Source organism: Henckelia pumila, chromosome 1 (assembly GCF_033568475.1).
Source record: "Henckelia pumila isolate YLH828 chromosome 1, ASM3356847v2, whole genome shotgun sequence".
NCBI lineage: Eukaryota > Viridiplantae > Streptophyta > Magnoliopsida > Lamiales > Gesneriaceae > Henckelia > Henckelia pumila.
This window is the reverse complement of record NC_133120.1, coordinates 110333226-110359806: the sequence shown is the minus strand read 5'-3', so window position 1 is coordinate 110359806 and position 26581 is coordinate 110333226. Positions and strand designations below refer to the sequence as shown.

Below are 26581 nucleotides of genomic sequence, written 5' to 3'. Positions count from 1 at the left end.
ATAAATAGCCCCTTCACTCAAATCCCTTTTCCAAATGCAAGGAAAAAAGCCTTAACATTATTTTACCAATTCTCACTTCAAAATTCAAGAAATGAGGCGCTCTTTCACTGTCTTTTTGGTGTTGTTTTGTTTGTTCACTTGCAGAATTGCTCATGCCTTCACCGATGGTAAGCTCCCAGTTCTTGAAAAAATTCGACTGCCCTTCCAATTGCCCTCTTGCTTAAATCTGTGAATTTTTCTTGGTAAAGATTGATGCTTTTGATCAATATCAATGTTCAAAATGTAGTTTTGGGCGTAATCTTTATTGCATAAATGGGCCAAGATTCTAATACACTATTTACAAAATTTTCACATATGAATCCTCATGAGTCATGGCTCATGATGATGAGGTTGTAACTTTTGGCACGATGGTTTGACATATGCATTGATGATCATGTAATGATTATACAAAATTTTTTTATGTTACACCTCTTGCATTTCTTCTCTGATATCGTGGTGAAATTTTAGCTTTCGAAGTATTGAATCATCTGCATAATGCAACGGTATTGAAATTCTGGAGGATATACCGACCAATCTTGTTAAAACATGGCTTCGTTTTGAACAGTTTCAATCCTTACCAGTTTGATTTTTAAAAAAAGACAAATGTTCCTTATTGTGCATTCAACAGGTATATTCTCTTGTTTGAATTGTTTTTGGGAAAGGATACAATATGCGAATTTGGTTGAATTTTTAGAAACTGATTCTACCACTTTAAATTGCATTAAATGGCCTTCACATCTTAATATGCATGTGGGTGGGTCTACAACCCTTGAAGGCTTGCTTGCTTGCACATGCTCATCAACACATATCTGTAGATGTGCCTATCAATGTTCTGCTGGCAAATTTAATTTATCTTGTTACATTGTTATCTAAAAATATGTCAATAAAAAAATAATAATAATAAAAATTGCAGGACCACTACAAAATGGCAACTTTGAGCAGCCTCCCAACCCCTCAGACCTCAAAGGATCAGTGGTGCTGAAACCCCATGCCATCCCGAAATGGCACGTTTCGGGCTTCGTCGAGTACATAAAAGCCGGACAAAAACAAGGCGACATGCTCCTAGTCGTGCCCGAGGGGTATGCAGCCGTTAGGCTAGGCAACGAGGCGTCGATCAAGCAACTCATTAATGTCACCAAAGGAGCATCCTATGCGCTAACGCTTAGTGTTGCTCGGACTTGTGCTCAAAACGAGAAACTAAACGTGTCGGTAGCACCCGACTATGAAGTCATACCGATCCAAACTTTGTATAGCAGCGACGGTTGGGACTTGTATGCGTTTGCATTTCGCGCATTCTACGATGTGATTGAGATACTACTTCACAATCCCGGGAGAGAGGAGGATCCGGCTTGCGGGCCTTTGGTCGATTCGATCGCTATCCGGCTTCTGAAGACTCCTCAAGCTACCAAAGGTGTACTTAATTTCTACTACTCTGGCTCAGCCAATGCACATATTTGGTATATTGTATCTTATTTAAGTTGGGTTCGTTTATTTCTTGCAGACAATTTAATAAGAAACGGAGACTTTGAAGAAGGTGCGTACATGTTCCCCAACATAAGCAGTGGAGTCCTTATACCACCCATCAGTGAAGATGATCACTCTGCTCTCCCAGCCTGGAAAGTCGATTCCTTGAAAGCCGTCAAGTACATAGACTCGGCTCACTTCTCCGTGCCACACGGCAAGCGAGCCATCGAGCTCGTCGGGGGCAGAGAGAGTGCCATCGGGCAAGACGTACGAACCGTCGTGGGGCAGACGTACGAGCTTACATTCGCGGTGGGGGACGCCAGCAATTCCTGCGAGGGATCCATGGTAGTGGAGGCGTTTGCGGGCAGGGAGACACTAAAAGTCCCATACGAATCCAAGGGGAGAGGCGGGTACAAGAGGGCGGTCCTAAGATTCGTGGCTCGAGCTACTCGGACTCGAGTCGTGTTTTTCAGCACCTACTATCACACGAGGAGCACTGACTATGCTTCACTTTGTGGGCCTGTTGTGGATGATGTGAAGTTGGCTAGCGTAACCAATCTGAGGCGATTCTAGCTGGTTTTGAGTTTGGGTATAGATATATATTTGGTTATGGTATACTGAGAGAACATCGTGTGAGGGACCGGAAGTGCAAAGATTTTTTTGTTGTTTGCTTCCTACTACAGACACTTCTATAGTATAGTATAATATAATATAATATAATATACTGTGTACCAAGAGTGTGTTTTGAAGTATCATATATATGTTACATGCTATTTTAAGTTAAATAAAATGTGGGAAAATTCTTTGAATTTGATGATGTACTTTTACGCTAGTTTTTCTTGAGATGTTTTATTGTTTACTTTCCTAATTTCAAATTTCTACTTCATTTAAATTTTTTTTCGAATTTTATGCTTGCATACTTCTGATACGTTTAGATGAACTTTGAGATTAATCACAAGTTTATTTTTAAAAAGAACAAGAATAAAAGAGTTTAACGCGAAACCCTTTTGTAGGATAGAATCCTCGAAGAAAAATCAAAAGCAAAAGAAAGTACAAATCGAAAGCAGATTCCATGCATGATGCATCAATTCAAGATATTCCGTGTTAAAAAACCAAATGTATCAATTAATGACCATAAGCGCCGGTGAAAAAATCAAAAGCAATTCAAGATTCCAGGGCAATTATTTATCTTTATTCAAAATCAGAGCAGTATTGTATATCGGTCACATTTAATTTCAAGATTTCTACAGACTTTTCTTAAGTAAAAGAATAACAAAATTATATATAATAATAATAATAATAATAATAATAATAATAATAAAATATCTTATTCTAAATTTAACACACACAATTTTTATATTATAGATCTTAAATAACTAGATTATCTTCACTTTTTGTGACATCTTTTATCTCTTTCTTTTTCAAATTTAAAATTTCATCATTTATCAATTATTATTAAATTATCGACATAAATGTTTAGAAATTCTCTACTTTTATCCGAAAATTCACATATTTTTTCTTTGGGACATTCTTTTTCATTTTTTTTTTCAAATAATTAAATTGTGAAATACGTGAGAGATGTAGGTCAACCCATGTCGGGACGGGCCAGCCAACTTGAAATTCTCAACCCAACACAAGATAGATTGCGGGTTAGACGGGCTGGTCCGCGGGTCGACTCACTACAAATATAAATAAATTAAAATAAAAAATCATTATAATTATATTATAAATTTCATAAATAAATATTAATAGAAACATATTAATAAAATTTCTAATTATTAATTTCACACATGTAAAGTTATACAAAGTAATTAATACAAAAATAAATCCACAAAATTTCATTAAAAAGTACATTTATTACCATAAAAGGTTTAAAAAAAATTCTTCAGACCTGCGGGTTAACCCAAGACCGCCTAGGCCTGCGACTCGCTGGGTTTGGTCCCTAACCCACGCGATTTGGTCCGCCTAGGCCTACCTTTAGTTGGGTTGAATTTTTTTCAACCCAACCTACTTAAATTGTGTGGCGGGGAGGTTCTAATCAAAATTGGCGACTCTTCAGGTGCGATGGTTGCAACTTGCTTGTATATATAATTTATTACTATCAAACTCTTTTAAGAAAGTAACAAGATTTTTTATACATATAATTTAAAAATATAATTATTGCTAAAGTTTCTGAATTAAATTCATAAATTAAAACAATTTTTTATTTAGGCCACCAAAGTTTTGTTCTTCGAATAATATCTCCACTCTTATTGCATCAATTGAACATTGGCCTGTAACTTGTTTCTGTAAATGGGCTATCAGGCCCATGTACGAAGCCCAATAAAACACACTTCTAGAAAGACGTGTCATCCCACCGAGGTGTACCCCTAACACGCGACACGCATGTGACACCGCTATCACTTTTGATCCAACGGCTCAGATCATCGCGTCAGCTTAAAGCTACTCGGTTTAGCACAAATTCAAAAATCTACTCCGCATTAGGGCTTCCGAATCCATATATATATATATGCACACTTACAAAACAAAACGCACCATTCGCAGATTTTACGCATACTTCCTCTCTCGAGCATCGTCTTTTTGTTCAAAACCGCAGATAAATCACATGGTAAATGTTCATGCTTAGATCCGCGTGATGGATTTATATTTGTGTTGATTTGATTTTTCTGATCGTCTTTTATTTCCCCTTTTTCTGTACTATTCAGGCTTTGCCGAACCAACAAACTGTGGATTACCCGAGCTTCAAGCTCGTGATTGTCGGAGATGGTGGCACTGGTAATTTTTAGGTTTATTGAAATATTGATTCTTGTTTTCGCGTGCTATTTCTTTCATTGATAAAATATTTGTGATGATTTCGGCAACTCATGTTATATGTTCGAAGGTGCATCAGTATTATTCAGTTCGGATCTAGGTTTAGTTTTTTCCACTTTTTCTTCTTGATTAGGATCTTAGACTGGTTCAAGCCTTGGACATAATTATTGATTTGATAATTAGGGGGTGGCAGGGTTTGCGATGACAATTGCATTTCGCTTTATTGTTAATTTCATACTTAATCGATGATCTGTTCAATCATTTATGCAGTTTTTATACGCCTTAGTTTAGTAATTTCGATAGAGGTATGTTAAATTTATTGTAATTTCTTTTCTACTATCAATCTTAGAACCCCGAGTTTACTGTCTTATGACTTGCGTTTCTGAGTTTAAAGTAATGGAAATTGCACTAGAAAGAGCAAATGATTAAGAATTCCTTTTTGCAACTTGGCCATTGTGGTTTCATAGATTTCCTCTACTGTTGTAGGGAAAACTACCTTCGTGAAGAGGCATTTAACTGGAGAATTTGAGAAGAAATATGAGCGTAAGTTTGATTGGGATGTGTTCTCTTTGGCACTTGTGTTAGAATACTCTTTTCTGTATGATTGTTTTCTAAACAGCCTCTGCTTTTTTTTTGTGCAGCTACCATTGGTGTGGAAGTTCATCCACTAGATTTCCATACTAACTGCGGGAAAATCAGATTTTACTGCTGGGACACAGCCGGACAGGAGAAATTTGGTGGCCTTAGAGATGGATACTAGTAAGTGAATTTTGATCTTATGAACTGTTCCTATAGTTGCTATAATTCTTGTGATTTTGCTTCTAGGTCATTGGAAAAGTTTTGGGAAGGAAAGATTGGGCTAGAAATATTTAATTGACAACTCTACAGATGAGTTTGAATTATAGGTGAAATTAGTGTCTTGATATAATGCATGGTTGATATTACCTTCTTGAATTGTGTGCTTTAAATTGGGATGGGTTGTCTTATATATACTTCCCATAGATATGTAGAAGTTTATGATATTATAATGATAAATATAAATATAAATGATTCTGTATATGTTCAAATCATGGTGCATCATGAGTAACTTGGTTGATGAGAAAAACCAATGTCCATTCTTTTAACTCAACTTGGTTGGATGTGGGTATACTTTAGGCGTCGTAGAGTAATGGCATCGCATGGTGCATCATGTGTAACTTGGTTGATGAGAAAAACTAGTGTCCTTTTCGTAACTCAACTCGGTTGGATGTGGGTTTACTTTAGGCTTTGTAGAGTATGGTATTGCTGTTTGTCATGTTTTTGGCTGACCATTTGAATATATAAGAATGATGTTTATATTGTGCTGTTGGACTGTTGCAGCATCCATGGACAGTGTGCCATCATCATGTTTGATGTAACAGCTCGACTTACATACAAAAATGTCCCCACGTGGCACCGTGATCTTTGTCGGTATGTTATATTCTTTATTTAAATTGTGTTATGTTTTGATTTAAAATTCTGGTGGCATAATAACATATGACATTTTCTGCTACTACCCATATTCAGGGTTTGTGAGAATATTCCTATAGTGCTTTGCGGAAACAAGGTTGATGTTAAGAACAGGCAGGTCAAGGCAAAGCAGGTTACCTTCCACAGGAAAAAGAATCTGCAGTATTATGAAATATCAGCCAAGAGTAATTATAATTTTGAGAAGCCCTTCCTGTATCTCGCCAGAAAACTTGCAGGGTATGTACACAGTTGATTACAATTCAAGAAACCATGCTTATGCCTTGTCATCTAATTTATTTAGCATTTGTAGCTTTTTTGAAGAATTGGATTGTTTGCCATGTTTTTGTTTGCAGCGATGTCAGTTTGCATTTTGTTGAGTCTCCTGCTCTTGCTCCGCCAGAAGTTCACATTGATCTTGCTGCGCAGCAACTGTAAGTATCTCTCTTTCTCCCACCCGGCCAAAAATGGCTAAAACTCCACGCACATCAGCATAAACCTAACCCAGTCAGCATGACTAAATGATCTGAATTGTGAATTTAAACTCACTTTCATGTAGAATGTGTATTTTAATTTGTATTTATTTTTTTCAGACATGAAGCTGAGCTCATTCGAGCTGCTGATCAGCCGTTACCAGATGACGATGATGAGTCATTTGACTAGAGGAGCGAAGTTTGATGGAAACAAACTGGAGTTGAGCTCTTGTGATCTTTTATGGATTTTAAGACTTGGTTTTGGAACGTGTAGGTTGACTGCGACTGTTGTGATTTGATTTGGTTTAATCGAAGTTTTTTTTCTTCGGAATGTGGAGGTGTCGTGTCGTTTTAGCCATTTGAACGATTATGACTGTTTTGTCACAAATATTGTCAAATATCACACCACAAAGCCGAAGCGTCTCTGTTCATTGCCTTAACTCTTGTATACTTTTTTCCGACTCTTAAATATCGTAAGAGTGAAACTTGCTATGGCTATATTATTTCGAATGGTTTAATTGTTACAATTTTAGATTTGAAACACGAAGGTGATTTTGCCACCAAATTAAAATCTTTTGTTAACCATTTCCTTGTTTTTTTTAAAAAATATGCTCTTTGACAAATATTTAGTTGTATGTGATTCAATCAGTAAAAATTTAAATTATGTTTTAAATAAAAAGATTAGTAACAAATAAAATGAACTAACTTGATATGTATAGCATGTGTAGGGGTATGCGGTAGGGTGGCGTGCGAATGATTCACACACTTCTCATTCGGAGCCTGCTCTCCTGGGTCGGTGAGCAGCTCGCTTATAGCGGGACCAATGCCTGATTCGGAGCCTGCGCTCCTAGGACGACCCACGACAGGAGTGTGATCTCGCCTAGAGCGAGACCAAAGCCTCGAGGCATGGGCTAGCTCCTCCATTTTTTTCCTCTGCATCCCAAAGTTCCAATTTCACTTTTTCATTCTGTGAAGACCCCAAAAACACTTAAACATGCAAGATTGATTTCACCTAAACACATACACAATTCAAATTTTGAAGAAGAAATAAAGTCATTTTGTAACTTTTTGTAAATTCCATCCTAACCATGATGACCATCCATCATTAGGCTGATTAAGGACCCCAATTAACACCTATTATGACCCAATTTAAGAAGCAAAAACGGCTGCAAGAGTAACCTATAAATACCCACTCGATTGTGAAGGAAATCACATCCAAGAAAGTATTTCTAAATCTATTGTCCATAATTTGTTCGTCACCCCCAAACGATTTCTAAATCCAATCTCCACCGTTCACAATATTTTTTTTTTATGTTTTACACATGCTGTCCAAATTTCAACTTTATTCAATGGTTGGTTTTTGCAAAAGGCCTTCTCAAGAATACTGCACAAATTTTGTGCGAGAACAAAACAACTATAGTTTTTCGTCCAAAAACCAATTCAGATTCGATCTTCATCGTTCAGAATTTCTTTCGCTCCTACATAAACGTGTTGTCCAAATTTCATCACGATCCAATGGTTCAACATGTCCAAAATGCTCCTGAAAGATGACTGATTTCAAGCATATGTAAATCCGAAAATTTATTTCGCTCTCCTATTTTCGAGCAATTCGCGCAATAGATTTCATGCCGCTTTTCTGATCAATTTTGAAGCACACCAGTAGCTGAATTTCTGTCCAAGAATCGATCGTAGATCCCTTGTCTAAGACCGAGTAGATACTGAAATTTTTGAGCATCGAATTCTGCACAAGTTCGAGAATTCCAAACCCTTTATGTTCGATCATTTCAGCAAGTTTCACTCACATTTGATTCAAGAAAAACAGGTAAATGAACTTATATATATATGTTTTAAAATAATGATCTAGTTTTCGAAAACTCGATTGTACATTACTCGTTTCATGTTTCGTTCTGTGTGATTTTTTTGTTATGCTCTGAGATTCTGAAAATGCACTATTAGGATTCAAATTAAGAAGTGGTAAGAAAATTTTCCGAAAACATGATAAGATATGATAAAGCCTTGATGCGGTGGGTTATAATAACTGATTAAGGCCTCGTCCCCTCAGATGAGTAACGATTAGGGACTGATCAGTATACCATGATTAAAAAAATGAATAACAATGTCATGTCTAAGTTTATGCTTCAGTTATGATATGTCTTGACTCTTGATTCTTTGTTTTGAAATATTATTGTCTCTTATTTTGACTCATGTCGCGACATGTTTTGGAACATGTCTCTTTTTGAGGAACATGTCTCTTTTTGAATACTTATCATGTATATTTTTTTGATGTCCGCGTGTACGATTGGCCTTCACTTGTTGAGTGTTTCTTCCAAACGCTCACCCCCTTACCACCCTCCCCAAATAAAGAAGAAGATCAGCTAGAAGAGGATGAACAATCCCTGTTTTGGGGTTGGTGATTAAGTTGAGACATGAAAATTCAAGCATCTGTTCTAGTTTTATTTCTCATTATGTTATCGCTTCCACAATTATATTTTTTTAATGTAAAAACAATTATAATTTATGAAATAGTCTGGTTTTTGGCAATATTTGTGCTACAAGACTTGTTGTTTCAATGTTAAATTATTAAACAACGTCGATGTAAACCAACACTAGTTTTAGGACGTGACACATTCTCTCTTCCATTCTTTCATTCATCTTCTCCAACCCCTTAGACTCCCCTTCTCACTTCGTGATTATATGCAATCTATACTGGTTCATGCAAGGGACCTTATGCTTCATTAATATTAAGCAACTCCATGGCCGGGGTCCAATTGAATGAAGATGAGCCTCATGCTTCGGGAAATGAGTTCTCCTCATGGGCTTTTCTCACTCCTTAGGATTGGATCCAAACTAAAATTGTTGTTATTTTTCCCAAAGCATCAATAACTTATATGTTAAAAAAATAATAATATATTTAAATTTTGATTTTTTAATAAGCAAAGTAATAAATACATTATGTTTTTATATTAAATTATTATTCAATTTCTACATACTTTCACATTTACGATATATGATATATTTTCCTTCAATTTTTGTAATACGTAACATATTCTAAAATTATATATAAAAATAATGATGATAACGATTTGGGACTAAATTACATAATTTGGATTAGTTAAATTGATTTCATCACCTTGAAATCAAGGTGCTGCATGACATAAATTTATTTTATTTAAATACTGATTTAGTAGTTTTATATTTGAACATCAATTAATTTTATATTAACATAGCTAAAAAAATTAATGTATATAAAATAATTTTATAGAAATTTTACTGTTGATATATTTAATTGTTTTGAAAATATGCCTAATCAATATTTTTAAATAAAAAAAATTCATTCGTTTTTTGAGTGATTACGTACATAGCATAATTATAGATTTTAATAATTTTTTATATTAAAGATATTGAAATAAATATCAATAATATTCTAGGCAATTGTAGGATATCACCAGGCAGAGCACATATACACATATATATAGCAGCTTAGCTGAGGGAGAAATACGTTTGGGGATAAAACCTACTGAGAAATTATGCATAAAATGTGAAAATGGACTAAAATTGGTTTGGGGAACTTTTGTTGACCATTGAGATATATATATATATATATATATCTACCTTTCAATTTTTGTTCTGCGGACCCTTTTAAGCTTTAAATCTATTCGTTATACATGTAATTCCTTCATTCATATTAACGATTTCACAAATATACAGTCCATATATATGCTCATTATTTGACATAAAAATCGAATCTTGAAGCTTATAATACTTACTTGTACAGATCGAGTACTACGTTTTATGTAATAATGGACGTGTACATGTATAGGTATGCATCATATATATATACTCCCATCCCATCCAGGGGGCCGGCCTAATGATTCACGAGTTTCCAGCACTCGTACAACTTGATTTCGATTCGAAGCCTGTAATACACCTCTCCTTCAACAGCATCAGTAGTAAAACTTGCTATTCCTCTGTGCATGAAGAAGTCATCGGTCCCGCCAATTACCGAAATGTGCCTGGTTGGGGTTATTATCATATTCAACCCAGCAAAGGTAAGAATCCCCTTATATTTTGTGGAGTTGAAAACCGCGGAGAATCCATGCCATGCTGCTACTTCTTTTTTATTGCTATACACGTAAAACCCTTGTGCTCGGCCAACTGGTGGAGACCGGAGGTTGTTGTCATCCGTCAGAGGATTGTCGAACGCTATCAAGTCTCCGAAACGGATTGGCCCCGCCAGACTGGTCTTGTTTGCCCCGTCAGGTTCGCCTACAATGGTCGCGGTTGCGTTCAGGGTATTGCTGCCATTGTAACGGACTTCGTGATAGTACACAACCAATTTTTTGCATGGGCGGTGCACGTGGCGCCGATAGGGGTCTTGCGCGGCTGAGCAGCCGGCTAGGAGGCAGAGGGATATGCAAATGAGTATGACATTGACAGGGTATGGTGATGGTGCCATTGGTTTGTGAGTGTTTAGCTAGATTTAATAGCTTTGTGTAGGTGTGTTTTGGTGGTGAAAAAGTGAGGCTTTTAAATAGGAGGAGATGGTAGGAGAGTATTTTCATCACTCAATTGCTCTTTGTTACATATATGGTTTTCTAATGGTTGGATGCACGTTAACATTACCTGAATCTGTATTTTGTCACCATTTTCAGTAGTTTAAACTGTGTTTGATGGTGCAAATTTTTGGGAATTTTTACCTACTTTTGATTAAGATATATATTCATAACTATTTATTTTGTTTTCTTAATTAGATTTAATTTAAGCTTCTGGACATCAAGATAAAATAGAAAACAAACAACCAAGACAAACACTTAATGTAGGACAGAAACATTAATCTATTTTGTCACACACAAAACAGAATTAAGCTACGAATTAAGATGACATGCAACCAAAACCACATGAAAACACGTACGAGCCAAACTATCAAATCATACATATCGATATATGTTGAAGCACTCTCTTCATCTTGTTTTGCATCACTCAATCTATTTTAACAGAATGAACCAGAAAGCACGCCTACATGTATGATCTGAAGTACAACGGAAACCGGCTTCGTGACGTCGAGCTTATATGTAAAGAAATGGAACATTATTATTTATTAATTGCATTCAAGAAAAAGATAAATAGCAGACGATGCCATGTGAGAGATGAGATCGATGAAAAACCGAATGGAAAATCCCCTCATTCCAAGATTGAGAAGATGGGATTTATCATTTATGTAGTATATAATTTGTTCGTTTTCACAGAATCCTGGATGCATATAGATATAAAAAAATTCGTACTAAAATGCAACTTTCATCTAATATATATCAATTAAACAGTTTGAAATATATAGTTCATAATTTAAGCGTAAGATATTTTTATCTAATTACAAATATGCAGAGTTGAATTGATGCCAATTATTGCCACAGGTCATATGTGTTAACTTGATTAATATAATTAACAAATATGCAGAGTTTCGTTTTTTTTTTTAAATGAAATATGCAGAGTTAAAACTAATGAAGATAACGATTTTGAAAGTAATTTATTGTATATATTCTGATTTTGAATAAATAAATTCAGTTGTGGCAAGAAATCAAGATGCTTCATGCATGACTTATCTTGATTTTATTTAAATACTGATTTAATTAAGTTTAAAATATCATAATTGTAATTTAATTTTACTAAAAGAAATTCTTGTATATATAATAATCCTCTAAAGATTTTTCTACTTTCTAATTATTATTTTTAAAATGTACCGAATTAATATTTTCATATTATACTTTCATTGATCTCATATCATTGCTAAGAGTCTCTTGATAAGAAAGATTATTAGATTTTATATTTTAAAATTTCAAATATTAAAAATAATGAATAATAAAAAATAACTTATTCTTCAACGGCTGTTGCGCCAATGATTTATCCATATATTATCTGTTACTATTATAAACCGAAATTACTATGTTTGATGTATCAATGTGAATTTCTAAAAATAAACCTTCAACTTAATTAAAGAAAAATATCATCATATATATTCATTTCTAAAATTTTTCTTAACGTCCCATTTTTATCTATTCTTTCACTTATTTTGTACAATAGTTTCTTTTTTTTTTATATTTTTCTTTTTTCTTTTTATCTGTCCACTACTTCAAATTATACCATTCAATATATCTACCTATTCTTCTCCAATATGCAAATTTCTCATTTTACAAACGACACTTTGTACTCGATTTGTTTATCATTCTATTCGTGCTACAAATTTTCCAATCCAGACACGTGGGAGAAAGTTTCGGGGCTGGGCTTTTTATTAAAATAATATAAAAGTTAAAAATACATATACAAATACAACATTTTTAAAAAGTTGATCAAAATATTGCAATTCGGGACTTACTGTCCCGGATTCGTGAGACTTTCTGTCACCATGGCAGAAAATCTGACACATATAAATATATATATATTGTATATATATTGTGTCGGTTGGATTCGAAATGAGTGTTTTTTAAAACATACAAAAATTAATTTTATTTTTAATTCAAATTTTAAAATATTTAATTAATTTAAATAAAATAATATATGTGTTTCAAACTAATAATCGAGATAATAGATAACCAAATCAAATTATCCTCACACGAAGATAATAGTTATATTTAATTTGACATAATTGTTAAATTTTTATTGTTTGGATATATCTACAATAAAAAATTTTATTTTTATTATTTTATTATATCTATTGTTTACTGAATTCAGATAGATAATTACAAAAATTTAATTTTTTGTAGAAATTATTATAGTTTCAAACAACTCATTAGTTTTATAATTTTTATATTATTTAAAAAAATCCAGCTATCTAGTCCTATTTTATTTCACTAAAACAAAATATTGTATATAGATCGAAATATATACAACAAGGTCGGATTTATTTTTATAATTTTTGAATTTTTATATTATTATTTTAAAAAAAATTCATTGTTATTATAGAGAGAAGAAACAAGCCGGTCTTGTTTTATGTATTTCGATTTATATACAATATTTTGTTTTTAGTGGAATAAAATAGAATTAGATGATTATATTTTTTAAAATAATATAAAAAATTATAAAATTAATGCTTTGAAACTATAATACTTCGAAAACTATCAAATTTTTGTAATTTTTGTTTTTTGGTCAATAAATGATTGGTTGACCCAAAAAAATTGACTATAACAAGACATGTTAAACTAGTCGATTATTTCTTAATTAAATATATAAAAACAGAATCCATTTGTATTCAGTAAACAATAGATATAATAAAATTATAAAAATAATTTTTTTTTATTGTAGATATATCCAAACAATAAAAATTTAACAATTTAAGTGCAACTATGTCAAATTAAATATAACTATTATCTTCATGTGAATATAATTTGATTTTGTTATCTATTATCTCGATTATTAATTTGAAACACATATATTATCTTATTTAAATTCAATAAATATTTTAAAATTTGAATTAAAAATAAAATTAATTTTTGCATTTTTTAGAAACACTCATTTCGAATCCAAAACAATATATATACCATATATATAAATATAAATATATAGAAATATTCTTGAAGTACTGGCCATATTTCCTTGAGATCCCTTTTCGCTGCTTTTCGTACACTCTCTTTTGAAGTGCCCTTTACCACCACATTTAAAGCAGTAAATATTCTTCTTCTTACTTTTTGACTTTGATCTACCATATATGTGGCTCCCACTGGAGTCACGCTCCGTCAATCTTCCTCTCGTCATCGGTAAAGCCTCTGCTTGCTTCGACGTTGCCAACCTATCTTCCTTGTTCCTTCGACGACTCTCTTCTCCAAGAACCGCAGTTAAGACGTCGTCAAAATATAAATTATTCGAAAGAACATTGTTGGTAACATTGATGATGAGCTGATCGTATTAATCTGGTAGACTCTGAAGTAGAAGCTCCATGCGTTCTTTTTCCTCTATTTTATGCCCATATAGGTGAGCCGAGAAAATAGAGTATTCAGTGTATTGATATGGTCGGTCATCGATGAGGATGCCGCCATCCGAAAAGTATAAAGCTTTCTCTTTAGGAAAATTTTTTTGTGTAGAAACTTGACCTCGTACAGTTTTGCCAGAGTATCCCAAATAAGTTTTGCATTCTTTATTTCAGAGATACTTGACAAAACTTCATCCGCTATAGCCAAGTGCAAATTGGCAAAAGCATTGTGATTCATCTCATTCCACTTTTGATCGTCCGTGACATTCGCCGATCTATCTCCAATAGCTGCCAAGCAACGCTCCTTTGTTAGAATTGCTTGCACCTTCAATTTACACAGCAAAAATTGCTCCCATTGAAATTTTATATCTCGTACTTTGCCGTCATCTGGACTACAAGAATCATGCCTTATAAAATCTTCAAAAAATCTTTTTTGATGTGGAAGATCAGACAAAGCTGCAACCACAGAGCATACTCAGAATTTTAAGAAATTTTATGTCAAGGCTCTGATACCACTTGTTGGTCCCAGGTGCGGCATTACGAGATAGAAACTATGTAAATTGAAGAATAAAATATACACCGAGATTTACTTGGAAAACCCCTAAAAATTATTAGGGTAAAAATCACGGGCAAGACCAAAAGATTCCACTATAATATTTGGAGAATTACAATCTCTCTCTGTGTTTCCAAAGAGACACTTACTCTCTTAATACAGGAGAAAACCTATCTCACAAATATATAGAAATAACTAGGGAAAGAAGAAATGCACTCAATAACAGAAGAATGCTTGAGGCTGAGGGATGCAGAAACCTATGGACGATGCATCTATTTATAGATGCATTTTCTTGTCTGAACGCATGAACGAGTGCTGTTTCCGTTTCAAAGTAATCAACCCACCTTTATTGAATAAATAAAAGAAACGTGCACCATCTTTGAATATTCCACCATCCATTTGCTGACACATTCCACCCACATTCTTTGAACTTTCAACCCGACAGATTTATCATGTCTAAATGATCATACGATCTGTGTTTTAAAATTTTGTTATTCATTCTCTTCTCATAATTACATTGATAAAAGTGAACAATGAATTATTAAATCGAGCTACATGTTTCAGGAAAAAAAACTTAAATTAATTTAGTTACGATACACATTTCTTAAAAAAAATACAATATATCTCATGCATATATGTTGATTTCAACTGATTTGAAGCATCATTAATCCTATGTAATTATTATCAAGAATCATAATAGAAAATTTGATAACATTACATGAAGAAAACTAGGCACATCTAGCTGCTAAAGACCCATCAAATTAAACACAGACCACAGGAAAACTAGACACAACTAACTAGATGGTAAAGACTCGACAAATTAAACAAAGACCATAGGAAAACTGGACACAACTATCGACCCAACAAATTAAACAAAGACCACAAGAGAAGAGTCGAACCCTTAAGGAGACATAAAGCTGTAACCACCTGGGCGAACAACACATATATGAATCTTTAAGGGAGTATTGCTAAGACAAAAGTGAAAATGGCAGTTATAGTACCACCAGCGATGACGAGAGCATAGAGGGTTCTATGAGAAGAGTCTCTCCCGCTTGTAACAGATTAGCGGTCCTTCATGAAATCCAACATGCATGTACGCTCTGCATCAAAGGGTTCTTAGATTGCACCGATCTCTATCAAAACAGCGCGTTGATTTTCAACATCATACATAGCCAACTATAGGCAAGAAAACACATGGCTGTTATGCTTGGAACAACACACAGGACAACAAGAAGAGTGTATTCACCCCCTTTTACACACATATTTCCATCCTATTAGAGTTTAATAGATTATGCATGGTTATGTTGATTTATAGGCTTGGAACCTAGAGTGAGACTTCTAAGACTTCCTTAGTAAGGTACGTAATAAGTACTGACTGAGATTATCTGCGATTAAGCATGCTTATGTTTTGCATTTATGTGTCATGATCTGCATGTTATTGCATGGATATCGTTTAAGATGAGCCGGTTGAATAGGGTCGCTAAGCCCTGTTGGACAGTTGGGGCACTGAGAGTCACTCTAACCCACAGATCATGCAATCTCTAGTGTTTGCAAGGGCATCCTAATTTACATCAAGTTAGGAGTGAGTGATTAAGTCCAACGGTTTGATTCCCAAATGTTACGACTCATCTCATAAGTGAATTCGGGCCCAAAAACAATTCATGATCCAAAGTTTTAATTAGGTGTAAAAAAAACCTACTCATATTGTCTCCTCTAGTGGGCCTTTCAGTTATTGATCCCTCCAACTCTTGCGAGGACTACAATGTCTAATGACTCTAGTCATCTAACATATCATTTCAAATTGCAAGATACTTTTATTGATTGCATGCATATCTTTGTTTTATTTTTAACTCCAAAAATTCTACAAATATTTAGTTTATAAATTATTATGTTATCTACAAATATGATTATCAATTCCATTTTAAATTTTTATAGATCATTCATTGTCTCATCTCGTTAGACAAACAGAGTTTTAAAATTTTGACTTTATCCATTCTCTTCTTATTCATAAAAGTAAATAATGAATGTTTAAACCGAGTTACATGTTTTACGAAAATAAATAAATTAATGTAGTTATGATACTCATTTATTTTTTTTTTAAAAAAATACAATGTATCACATGCATATATGTTGATTTCAAGTACTGATTTGAAGCATCATTAATCCCACGTGAATGCAATCATTTTGGCGACAAACCTTTTCTTCCCGTTGCATCTCTCCTCAATTGAAAATATTCTGAATGATTTTGCAAAACATTGACTATGCGAAGAAATAATTCTCTTCGCATTCGAAATCGGCGTCGAAATATATCATCGGGATATACTGGCTCATCAGAGAAGTAATCATGGAAGAGGCGATCGTGTCCGCTTTCACGTTCTCGGTTGAAATACCTTCTCCTTTGTGTTCCACTGGAAGAACTTTCATGTAGCTGAAGCATCATTTCTTCATGCTCGAGTAGCATCAATGTCATTTGATCTAATTCATCTTTCTCATTTACTTGTAATTCATTTTTCCAGAAACTATGCAAAATAGATCTCCTAGAGGAATTTGGATTTTGAGACATTCTAAATAAATGTAAATACAAAAAAGAATTATAAGATGAGTGAGAATTAGAAGACTTCATGTGTATTTATAGGAAATACTTCAACGGCTAATTTAATTAAAATATTATAAAAAATTAACAAAAATTCAACAATAAAAACAAAAAAACAACGGTCTAAAAATTAAAAAAAAAAAGACAAGACAAACAAACAAATAAATAAATATATGTATATGTATATACATATTAACGGTAATAATATATATTATTAAATAATTAATAAAAAAAAAGTAAAATGCAAAGGGCGCTCTGAACAATCAGAGCACCCTTTGTCTGACAATTGAAAAAGCTTCTCCCACTTTTTCAATTGCTCCACGTGGGATAGTGGGAGCTCGAAAGAGCTCCCACTGTGGATGCCCTTAGACATGATAAATCTGTCGGGTTGAAAGGTCAAAGAATGTGGGTGGAATGTGTCAACAAATGGATGGTGGAATATTCAAAGATGGTGCACGTTTTTTTTTATTTATTCAATAAAGGTGGGTTGATTACTTTGAAATGGAAACAACACTCTTTCATGCGTTCAAACAAGAAAAATGCATCTATAAATAGATGCATCGTCCATAGGTTTCTGCATCCCTCAGCCTCAAGCATTCTTCTGTTCTTGAGTGCATTTCTTCTTTCCCTAGTTATTTTTATATATTTTTGAGATAGGTTTTCTCCTGTATTAAGAGAGTAAGTGTCTCTTTGAAAACACAGAGAGAGGTTGTAATTCTTCAAATATTATAGTGGAATCTTTTGGTCTTGCCCGTGGTTTTTACCATAATAATTTTTAGGGGTTTTCCACGTAAATCTCGGTGTCTATTTTATTATTCAATTTACATAGTTTCTATCTCGTAATTCCGCACCTGGGACCAACAAGTGGTATCAGAGCCTTGGCATAAAATTTCTTAAAATTCTGAGTATGCTCTGTGGTTGCAGCTTTGTCTGATCTTCCACATCAAAAAAGATTTTTTGAAGATTTTATAAGGCAGGATTCTTGTAGTCAAGATGACGGCAAAGTACGAGATAGAAAATTTCAATGAGAGCAATTTTTGCTGTGGAAATTGAAGGTGCAAGCAATTCTAATAAAGGAGCGTTGCTTGGCAGCTATTGAAGATAGATCGGCGGACGTCACGGACGATCAAAAGTGGAATGAGATGAATCACAATGCTTTTGCCAATTTGCACTTGGCTATATCGGATGAAGTTTTGTCAAGTATCTCTGAAATAAATAATGCAAAACTTATTTGGGATACTCTGGCAAAACTGTACGAGGTCAAGTCTCTATACAAAAAAATTTTCCTAAAGAGAAAGCTTTATACTCTTCGGATGGCGGAATCCTCATCGATGACCGACCATATCAATACACTGAATACTCTATTTTCCCGGCTCACCTATATGGGGCATAAAATAGAGAAAAAAAGAACGCGCGAAGCTTCTACTTCAAAGTCTACCAGATTAATACGATCAGCTCATCATCAATGTTACCAACAATGTTCTTTCGGATAATTTAAATTTTGACGACGTCTTAACTGCGGTTCTTGAAGAAGAGAGTCGTCGAAGGAACAAGGAAGATAGGTTGTCAACGTCGAAGCAAGCAGAGGCTTTACCGATGACGAGAGGAAGATTGACGGAGCGTGACTCCAGTGGGAGCCACATATATGGTAGATCAAAGTCAAAAAGTAAGAAGAAGAATATTTACTGCTTTAAATGTGATGGTAAAGGGCACTTCAAGAGAGAGTACACGAAGAGCAACGAAAAGGGATCTCAAGGAAATGTGGCCAGTACTTCAAGAATATTTCTATATATTTATATTTATATATATTGTTTTGGATTCGAAATGAGTGTTTCTAAAAAATGCAAAAATTAATTTTATTTTTAATTCAAAATTTAAAATATTTATTGAATTTAAATAAGATAATATATGTGTTTCAAATTAATAATCGAGATAATAGATAATTATATTCACACGAAGATAATAGTTATATTTAATTTGACATAGTTGCACTTAAATTGTTAAATTTTTATTGTTTGGATATATCTACAATAAAAAAAAATTATTTTTATAATTTTATTATATCTATTGTTTACTGACTACAAATGGATTCTATTTTTATATATTTAATTAAAAAATAATCGACTAGTTTAACATGTCTTGTTATAGTCAATTTTTTTGGGTCAACCAATCATTTATTGACCAAAAAACAAAAATTACAAAAATTTGATAGTTTTCGAAGTATTATAGTTTCAAAGCATTAGTTTTATAATTTTTTATATTATTTTAAAAAATATAATCATCTAATTCTATTTTATTCCACTAAAAGCAAAATATTGTATATAAATCGAAATACATAAAACAAGACCGGCTTGTTTCTTCTCTCTATAATAACAATGATTTTTTTTAAAATAATAATATAAAAATTCAAAAATTATAAAAATAAATCCGACCGTGTTGTATATATTTCGATCTATATACAATATTTTTTTTAGTGAAATAAAATAGGACTAGATAGCTAGATTTTTTTAAATAATATAAAAATTATAAAACTAATGAGTTGTTTGAAACTATAATAATTTCGACAAAAAATTATATTTTTGTAATTATCTATCTGAATTCAGTAAACAATAGATATAATAAAATAATAAAAATAAATTTTTTTATTGTAGATATATCCAAACAATAAAAATTTAACAATTATGTCAATTTAAATATAACTATTATCTTCGTGTGAGGATAATTTGATTTGGTTATCTATTATCTCGATTATTAATTTGAAACACATATATTATTTTATTTAAATTAATTAAATATTTTAAAATTTGAATTAAAAATAAAATTAATTTTTGTATTTTTTAAAAAACACTCATTTCGAATCCAACCGAAACAATATATATACAAATTAAATATTTTAAAATTTGAATTAAAAATAAAATTAATTTTTGTATTTTTTAAAAAACAATCATTTCGAATCCAACCAAAACAATATATATACAATATATATATTTATATGTGTCAGAATTTCTGCCATGGTGGCAGAAAGTCTGACGAATCCGGGACAGTAAGTCCCGGATTGCAATACTTTGATCAACTTTTTAAAAATGTTGTATTTGTATATGTATTTTTAACTTTTATATTATTTTAATAAAAAGCCCAAAGTTTCGGCAGTGGTATAGTTTTACATTAACTTGAGGAAATTAAAATATAATTGACCTGATTTGATTTGATTTTTTTTATATTTTTATCAAGATTCTTAATTATTATACATCATATCATCAAATTTTATGTCTTAATAATTTTATAAGATATCACAAATAGCATTTATTACGTTAAAACTTGCACACAAGCGCAACATGACTTAGTACATTATAATTTCACAACAAACTGATCTCACAAATATACAGTTCTAGCTCTCGATCCATGCGTCAATATGCATTGGCACATTACTTGATATAAATTTCCTTGTATTTAATGCCAGATTATATATATGATACCCCTGTGTGTGCGTGCGCGTGCGCGTGCGCGCTAAGGATTCACGAGTTCCAGCACTCGTATAAATTGACCTCGATACGAAGCCTGAAATAAATCTCATCTTCAACAGCATCAGTAGTAAAACTTGCAATCCCTCTCTGTGCATGAAAAAGTCTCCAGTCCCACCAATCACAGGAATATGCCTGATTTTGGTTAGTATAACATTCAAGCCACCAAATGTGAGAATCCCTTTATATTTTGTGGAGTTGAAAACCATGGAGAATCCATGCCATGATGCTGGTTGATTTCTATCGTTGTACAAGTAAAAACCTTGTGCTCGGCCAACCGGTGGAGACCGGAGGTTGTTGTCAGCAGTGAGAGGATCGTCGAATGCAATCAAGTTTCCGAAATGGGTTAGTCCCACTCCCGCCAGACTAGTCTTGTTTGCCCCATCAGGTTCGCCTACAATGGTGGAAGTCGCGTTTTGGGCATTGTTGCCATTGTAACGGATGTCGGGATAGTATACGACCAGCTTTTTGCATGGGCGGTGAACGTGGCGTCGGTAGGGGTTTTGGGTAGCTGAGCTGACGGCTAGGAGGCTGAGGGCGATTGAGATGAGTATGAAGGGGTTTGGTGCCATTATTTGCTATGTGTGTTTGTGTGTTTTTATTGATGGTGAGATACTGAGATATAAGGCTTTTAGAAGAAGTAGATGGAAGGAAAGTATTTTCAGTATTTAATTGCTCTTTGTTACATAGATGGTTTTTTAACGTTGGATTCACATTAAGATTAGCTAAATCTGTATTCTTTGATCACTTTCAGAGAGTTTTAACTGTGTTTGATGCTGCAAATTTTTGGGAATTTTTAACTACTTTAATTCTGTTTTTAAGTGCACCACTCACCGTGTATTCGAATAAAAGATGACACACATAACTCATACACGGTGAGTGGTGCACTTAAAAACAGAATTAAACCTGAAAATGAAAGATTTATTGGATTGGAGAAAGAAAAAAAAAGAAAAAAGAAAAAAGAAAAAAAAAAGGGGGGGGGGGGGGGGGGGGGGGGGGGGGGGGGGGGGGGGGGGGCAAATTTAGAGCAATTTACAAAGCACTACAATCATCCTTACAAGTTCTACAAAGATGAAAACAAAAACAACATAAAAACAAGTACAAATCAAACTATCATGATGATACAGTATTGAATATTGATAGGCTCAAAAATAACTTGTAGGTATGGCGATATCCAAGAATCACACATATAGATATTGAAGTACTCTCTTTATCTTGTTTCGATTTTTTTTTTTTTAAAATCACTCAATCTATCTTAACAGAAGAATAAATCAGCCTGGTGAACCAGAAGCACGCGTAGAATCCAATCGTGCCTGTTACCACAAAGAAGGCATATGAAGCAATGAACATGTACCCGAAGTATAACGCACCAGAAACTGGCTTTGTGATGTCGAGTTTAGTGAAAAAATAGAATGTTGCATAGAGGAAAAGATATAGAGCAGACGATCCAGATGTGAGATATGATCTCCACCACCAGAGGTAATCTTCACTGCACAGTTGAAAATAGCATAGTACGATTGTTATTTCTGCACAGGTGACGATGAGGATGATGAACACTATAAAGAGGAAGCCAAAAATGTAGTAGAATTGGTTCAGCCATATCGAGGTTAGGATGAAGAAGAGCTCGATAAAAACGGCCCCAAAAGGAAGAATTCCTCCTATCAAGATTGAGAAGATGGGGTTCATGTACCAGGCCTGTTCTGGGATCTGCCTCGGGATTTTGTTCGTTTTTACCGGGTCCTCAATGGCTGGTTTTCTAAAGCCAACATAGCTGCCTACAAAGACAAGGGGAACTGATATTCCGAACCAGAGGACGACCAAAGCAAACATGGTGCCAAAAGGTACGGCCCCGGAAGACTTCTGGCCCCAGATAAGCGCATTTAATGCAAAGAAAATGACAAAGACCGTAGCTGGGAAGAAAAAGGAGGTTCTCAGGGCGATTTGCTTCCACTCAGTTCCTTTGAACATTTTATAGAGACGTGCAGATGAGTAACCGGCGAAAAGTCCCATGAAAACCCAAAGCAGCAACATGGCTGTCATAAGACCACCTCGATTTGAAGGGGAGAGGAATCCAAGTACGGCAAAGATTGTGGTGACCAGTACCATTCCCAAGAACTGTACTCCGGTTCCGACATAGACACACAGCAGATCTGAGTTGGTCGGTGGACGGAACACATCAGCATGGACTAATTTCCACCCAGTTTCTTCTTGTGCCTCTTCCTGGGTCTCCAGCTCATTGTACCTGGAAATGTCTCGATAGAGGGTACGTAGCATTATCATGGCAACCATGCCAGAGAGGAAGAGAACTATCATCAGAGAATTAACTATGGAGAACCAATGGATTTGGTCATCGGTCATTAGAAGATATGTGTCCCATCTTGATGCCCACTTCACATCACTCTCCTGAAATGAAGTTTGAATTGAAACGAAACAGATCACAATATATCAAGTTCACAGGAAAAAGAACATAATAGGTGTTGATGACAGCCCAAAAGAACTAGAAGGTGTTAAAAGTATAACACCATAGTTAGTCCACCTCCGATTACTTCAAACATTTTGGAAAAATGATTCAAACATGTTATCAGAACAACTATGTCAAACATTCAAAATTCCTAGAGCACACTGCACAGAATTCCATGTATTTTTTTTTTGACGAAGAATTCCATGTATTTCAATAAAGTATCTTGGGTGCTTAGTTATAGGCCTTTTTGTTAACCGATATCCAATCTATGTGTATGTGTGCGCGTTTAATACTAGTTTTGAAAATGTATGTTTCAATTTTAAGAGTCCACGTTAAGGAAACATATTGAAATATAAAATATGCGTATAGCTATCTTCTCTCGAGCATTTTAGAAAAAGATTGCGAAGTAACAAAACAAGTAAAAACAAGCTCAAAGCAATGGATGTAGCAATTGTTTGGGCTTTGATAATGAGTCAAGATTATATGAAAATATATAGTTGGTGAATGGAATACCTGGTATGCAACATCGTAAGTGAATATGATGTCTTGTTCATCATTAACCTCTTGGGGAGAATTTGAAGAAGAAACCGTACGCTTTGAATGGGGATCACATGTAGCTAGACGAGTATTCTCACTCCATTTTCCTTCATATTCATGCTTGACACTAGACCATGAGAATTAGAAAAATAATACTGATGAAGTTGAATTGTATGTCAAAAACCAAAGGCTGTACTAAAGTTCTTTTGAAGTCACTCACCTGAATGGTGTGACCTCAAAACCTACAATCCTTGCAGAATCAGTCTGCTGATCCCTGTGATACTTGACAACAAAGCTCAAGTGGTTGTGGAGAAAGTACTTTTCAACCTTGCTCTGCATAAAAGTAAAAAGCTGAGAGTAAACAAGACATTCTGATACAACAATTGCTCAAAACAAACGTTAGGTAGACAATTAGTCAACGTACACCACTATATTGTCCTTTCAGCCCTATATGAAAACCAAGCTGATAGACGGTTCGGCCCTCGTGCTCTGATCTTGCAATTGGAACTACCAATGGAAGATTATCTAAAATCCTGAAATAACAAAGTGGAAGTCATTAAGAAAGATATGTTTCTAGCAAAAACTCTAACTAGCAATAATATAAGAAATGGATTCGATCACAACAACGAATACACACATGTTGACTCGATACTCATCTTCAATCTTGTCTTTTAATTGTTTTGCAATTTTAGCATCAAGCTTAAGTCGGCAAACAACAGTGCACATCTGTGGTTCCCTCATTTTGAACTGTAGCATACCAGTCACAAAGAAAAAATCAGTCACCAATAGAACTGTCAAAGAAGCACCATCAGGGAGAATCCAGGAATTCAGGAAAAAGGGTGATATGAGACAACAGAGTGAGGAGGCAGGGGGGATTGAATGCATTTGGAGGGAGGTGCAGGAGTAAAAGATTTAGAGAAATTATACATAAAATTTCAAAAATTTACGATTAACTGAGGGTGATACACTCCACCAACCCCCCAACCCCCGCCCTCTTGCTAAATTCACCATTGAGCATTATATCATAAAAAATTGCACCAACCACAAACGGGGAATTCTCAATACGATCACCACGAAGGACTTCTCCGAGATTTTCTCTACTGTCAACTATGGTGTCCGGGGGACAGAATGGAAGAGAATAGTATGAATAAGGAAGCTGAGTCTTTATAGAAGTCAATTTGTTCACTTTCACAAACAGTGGATCTCCCTGTAAAGAAAATGAAGAACAATAAGAAGCAAAACAAGAGAATTCGACACGGAGAAAAAATGTAAGTACATTTCTACATTCAATTGTACATCATCATTATATAAAAAAAATGCAGAGAAAAGAATGTCACCAACTCTTTATATTCGTTATATGAGAAAAAATGCAAGGAAGAGAAAGCATGGTTATCCTTTGCATCTTCTTCGCTTTCTTTTGAAAGCTAGTAGTGCACTCATTAAATTCAGCTTCTAGTGGTGTTGGAGACAACGTTTTTTTTAGTTATTTTTCCGAATGCAATGTTATCATTTTACTTTTAAACAATCGCTCAAGTTTGCAAATAACCATATATCAATCAAATCAATAAATGAGATGGTTGGTTTTAACTACATGCAAAATATAAATCATATCAAAACCTTATGATTAGAACTTCACTTACCAACAATACAAACAAATTCGCTTCTTTTTCAAACAAGAGACCAAATTTAGCAATTATAACAGAATGTACAAATGAAGGACACAACAAAATTTTCAAATACAGATATCTGTACAATCCTGAGCACTATACAAACACAAATAACCCATTTGAATAACACAAGCTCGCAAAGTAACATGCACAAAAGATCAGATCTTGGAACAGAACCCACATCAACAAACTTAGTGTAACTATGACATATCGCATAAGAAAGCAACGAAGGGACCTTTTTGCTGATACCCAAATCACAGAAACAAAAAGACTGAAAAATACCAAGAAAAAAAAGTCAGATTCACATATAAAGATAGGACCTTTTGGAAGTCTTCAGGGGCAACACCAGGCAGATAGAAGCAGAGGGCATTGTGGGACAGGAGCAATATGGATATGGATTCAAAGATAAAGAGTGAACGAAGTGTGTGAGATCTAACAGCAACTCTTCCCATTGTGTAAAGCGCGAATTCTGCGTGTTCAGATCCAGAGAGAGAGGGAGATGAGGAGATGAGATATACTAATCTTGTTTTGGTGTGTATTTAAGCTTCGTCGGTTGCCCGGTAGTTGCAATTTCACATTTTAGATTTCTCTCTTTCTTATTTTGGCTTTTTGCGAGGTCACACTTCACAGTCTAGTTTTTTAAAGTCGGTGCTTCGAATACTTTTTTTTTTTTTTTTTTTTCTTATTAATATTAATTTGAAACTTTGGTTTTTAGTAATGATAAATATGTTTTGAATTCGATTAAAGATTAGTAATTATTTTGTAATTTATTTTATGTCGTGGTAATTGCGATCATTATTATATATAGCCTGCAACTCATTCTAAGCAGATAAATTGCATTGGATAAACATTTTACAACAATTTTGCCAAAAAAAACTTTGGTCAAAACAATCGAATTCATAACTATTGTCAAAGACTCATATATTTCACCAATTCGAGCACAATGCTACTAACTTACTGTACTAGCATAGAATTGAGTGATTATTTATATAGTGCATAGCAGATAACACATTAACT

At 34.0% G+C, this 26581-nt stretch overlaps 4 protein-coding genes and 1 pseudogene across 4 annotated transcripts; 2 read left to right on the top strand and 3 right to left on the bottom strand.

Moving 5' to 3' along the window:
- LOC140875419 (BIIDXI-like protein At5g11420) lies at positions 1–2307 on the top strand. The gene is made up of 3 exons (XM_073279095.1): positions 1–167; positions 953–1450; positions 1541–2307. Exons 1-3 carry the CDS (start codon positions 92–94, stop codon positions 2074–2076), a joined length of 1110 nt encoding a protein of 369 aa, XP_073135196.1. The 5' UTR covers positions 1–91; the 3' UTR covers positions 2077–2307.
- A 1690-nt stretch (positions 2308–3997) lies between these two features.
- On the top strand, positions 3998–6775 carry LOC140876335 (GTP-binding nuclear protein Ran1). The gene is made up of 8 exons (XM_073280290.1): positions 3998–4111; positions 4209–4278; positions 4801–4857; positions 4956–5073; positions 5674–5763; positions 5860–6039; positions 6156–6233; positions 6393–6775. Exons 1-8 carry the CDS (start codon positions 4013–4015, stop codon positions 6460–6462), a joined length of 762 nt encoding a protein of 253 aa, XP_073136391.1. The 5' UTR covers positions 3998–4012; the 3' UTR covers positions 6463–6775.
- A 3362-nt stretch (positions 6776–10137) lies between these two features.
- Positions 10138–10728, bottom strand: LOC140872439 (disease resistance response protein 206-like). Its single transcript, XM_073275267.1, has one exon. The coding sequence runs from the start codon at positions 10726–10728 to the stop codon at positions 10138–10140; it is 591 nt and encodes a 196-aa protein (XP_073131368.1).
- Positions 10729–20893: 10165 nt separating this feature from the next.
- LOC140872433 (disease resistance response protein 206-like) lies at positions 20894–21472 on the bottom strand (annotated as a pseudogene).
- A 642-nt stretch (positions 21473–22114) lies between these two features.
- Positions 22115–26122, bottom strand: LOC140874063 (transmembrane 9 superfamily member 9-like). Its single transcript, XM_073277341.1, has 7 exons — positions 25885–26122; positions 24940–25104; positions 24535–24644; positions 24322–24430; positions 24118–24230; positions 23874–24024; positions 22115–23302 (listed from the first exon to the last, which is right to left on the bottom strand). The coding sequence occupies exons 1-7, from the start codon at positions 26014–26016 to the stop codon at positions 22145–22147; spliced, it is 1938 nt and encodes a 645-aa protein (XP_073133442.1). The 5' UTR covers positions 26017–26122; the 3' UTR covers positions 22115–22144.
- Positions 26123–26581: the final 459 nt, after the last annotated feature.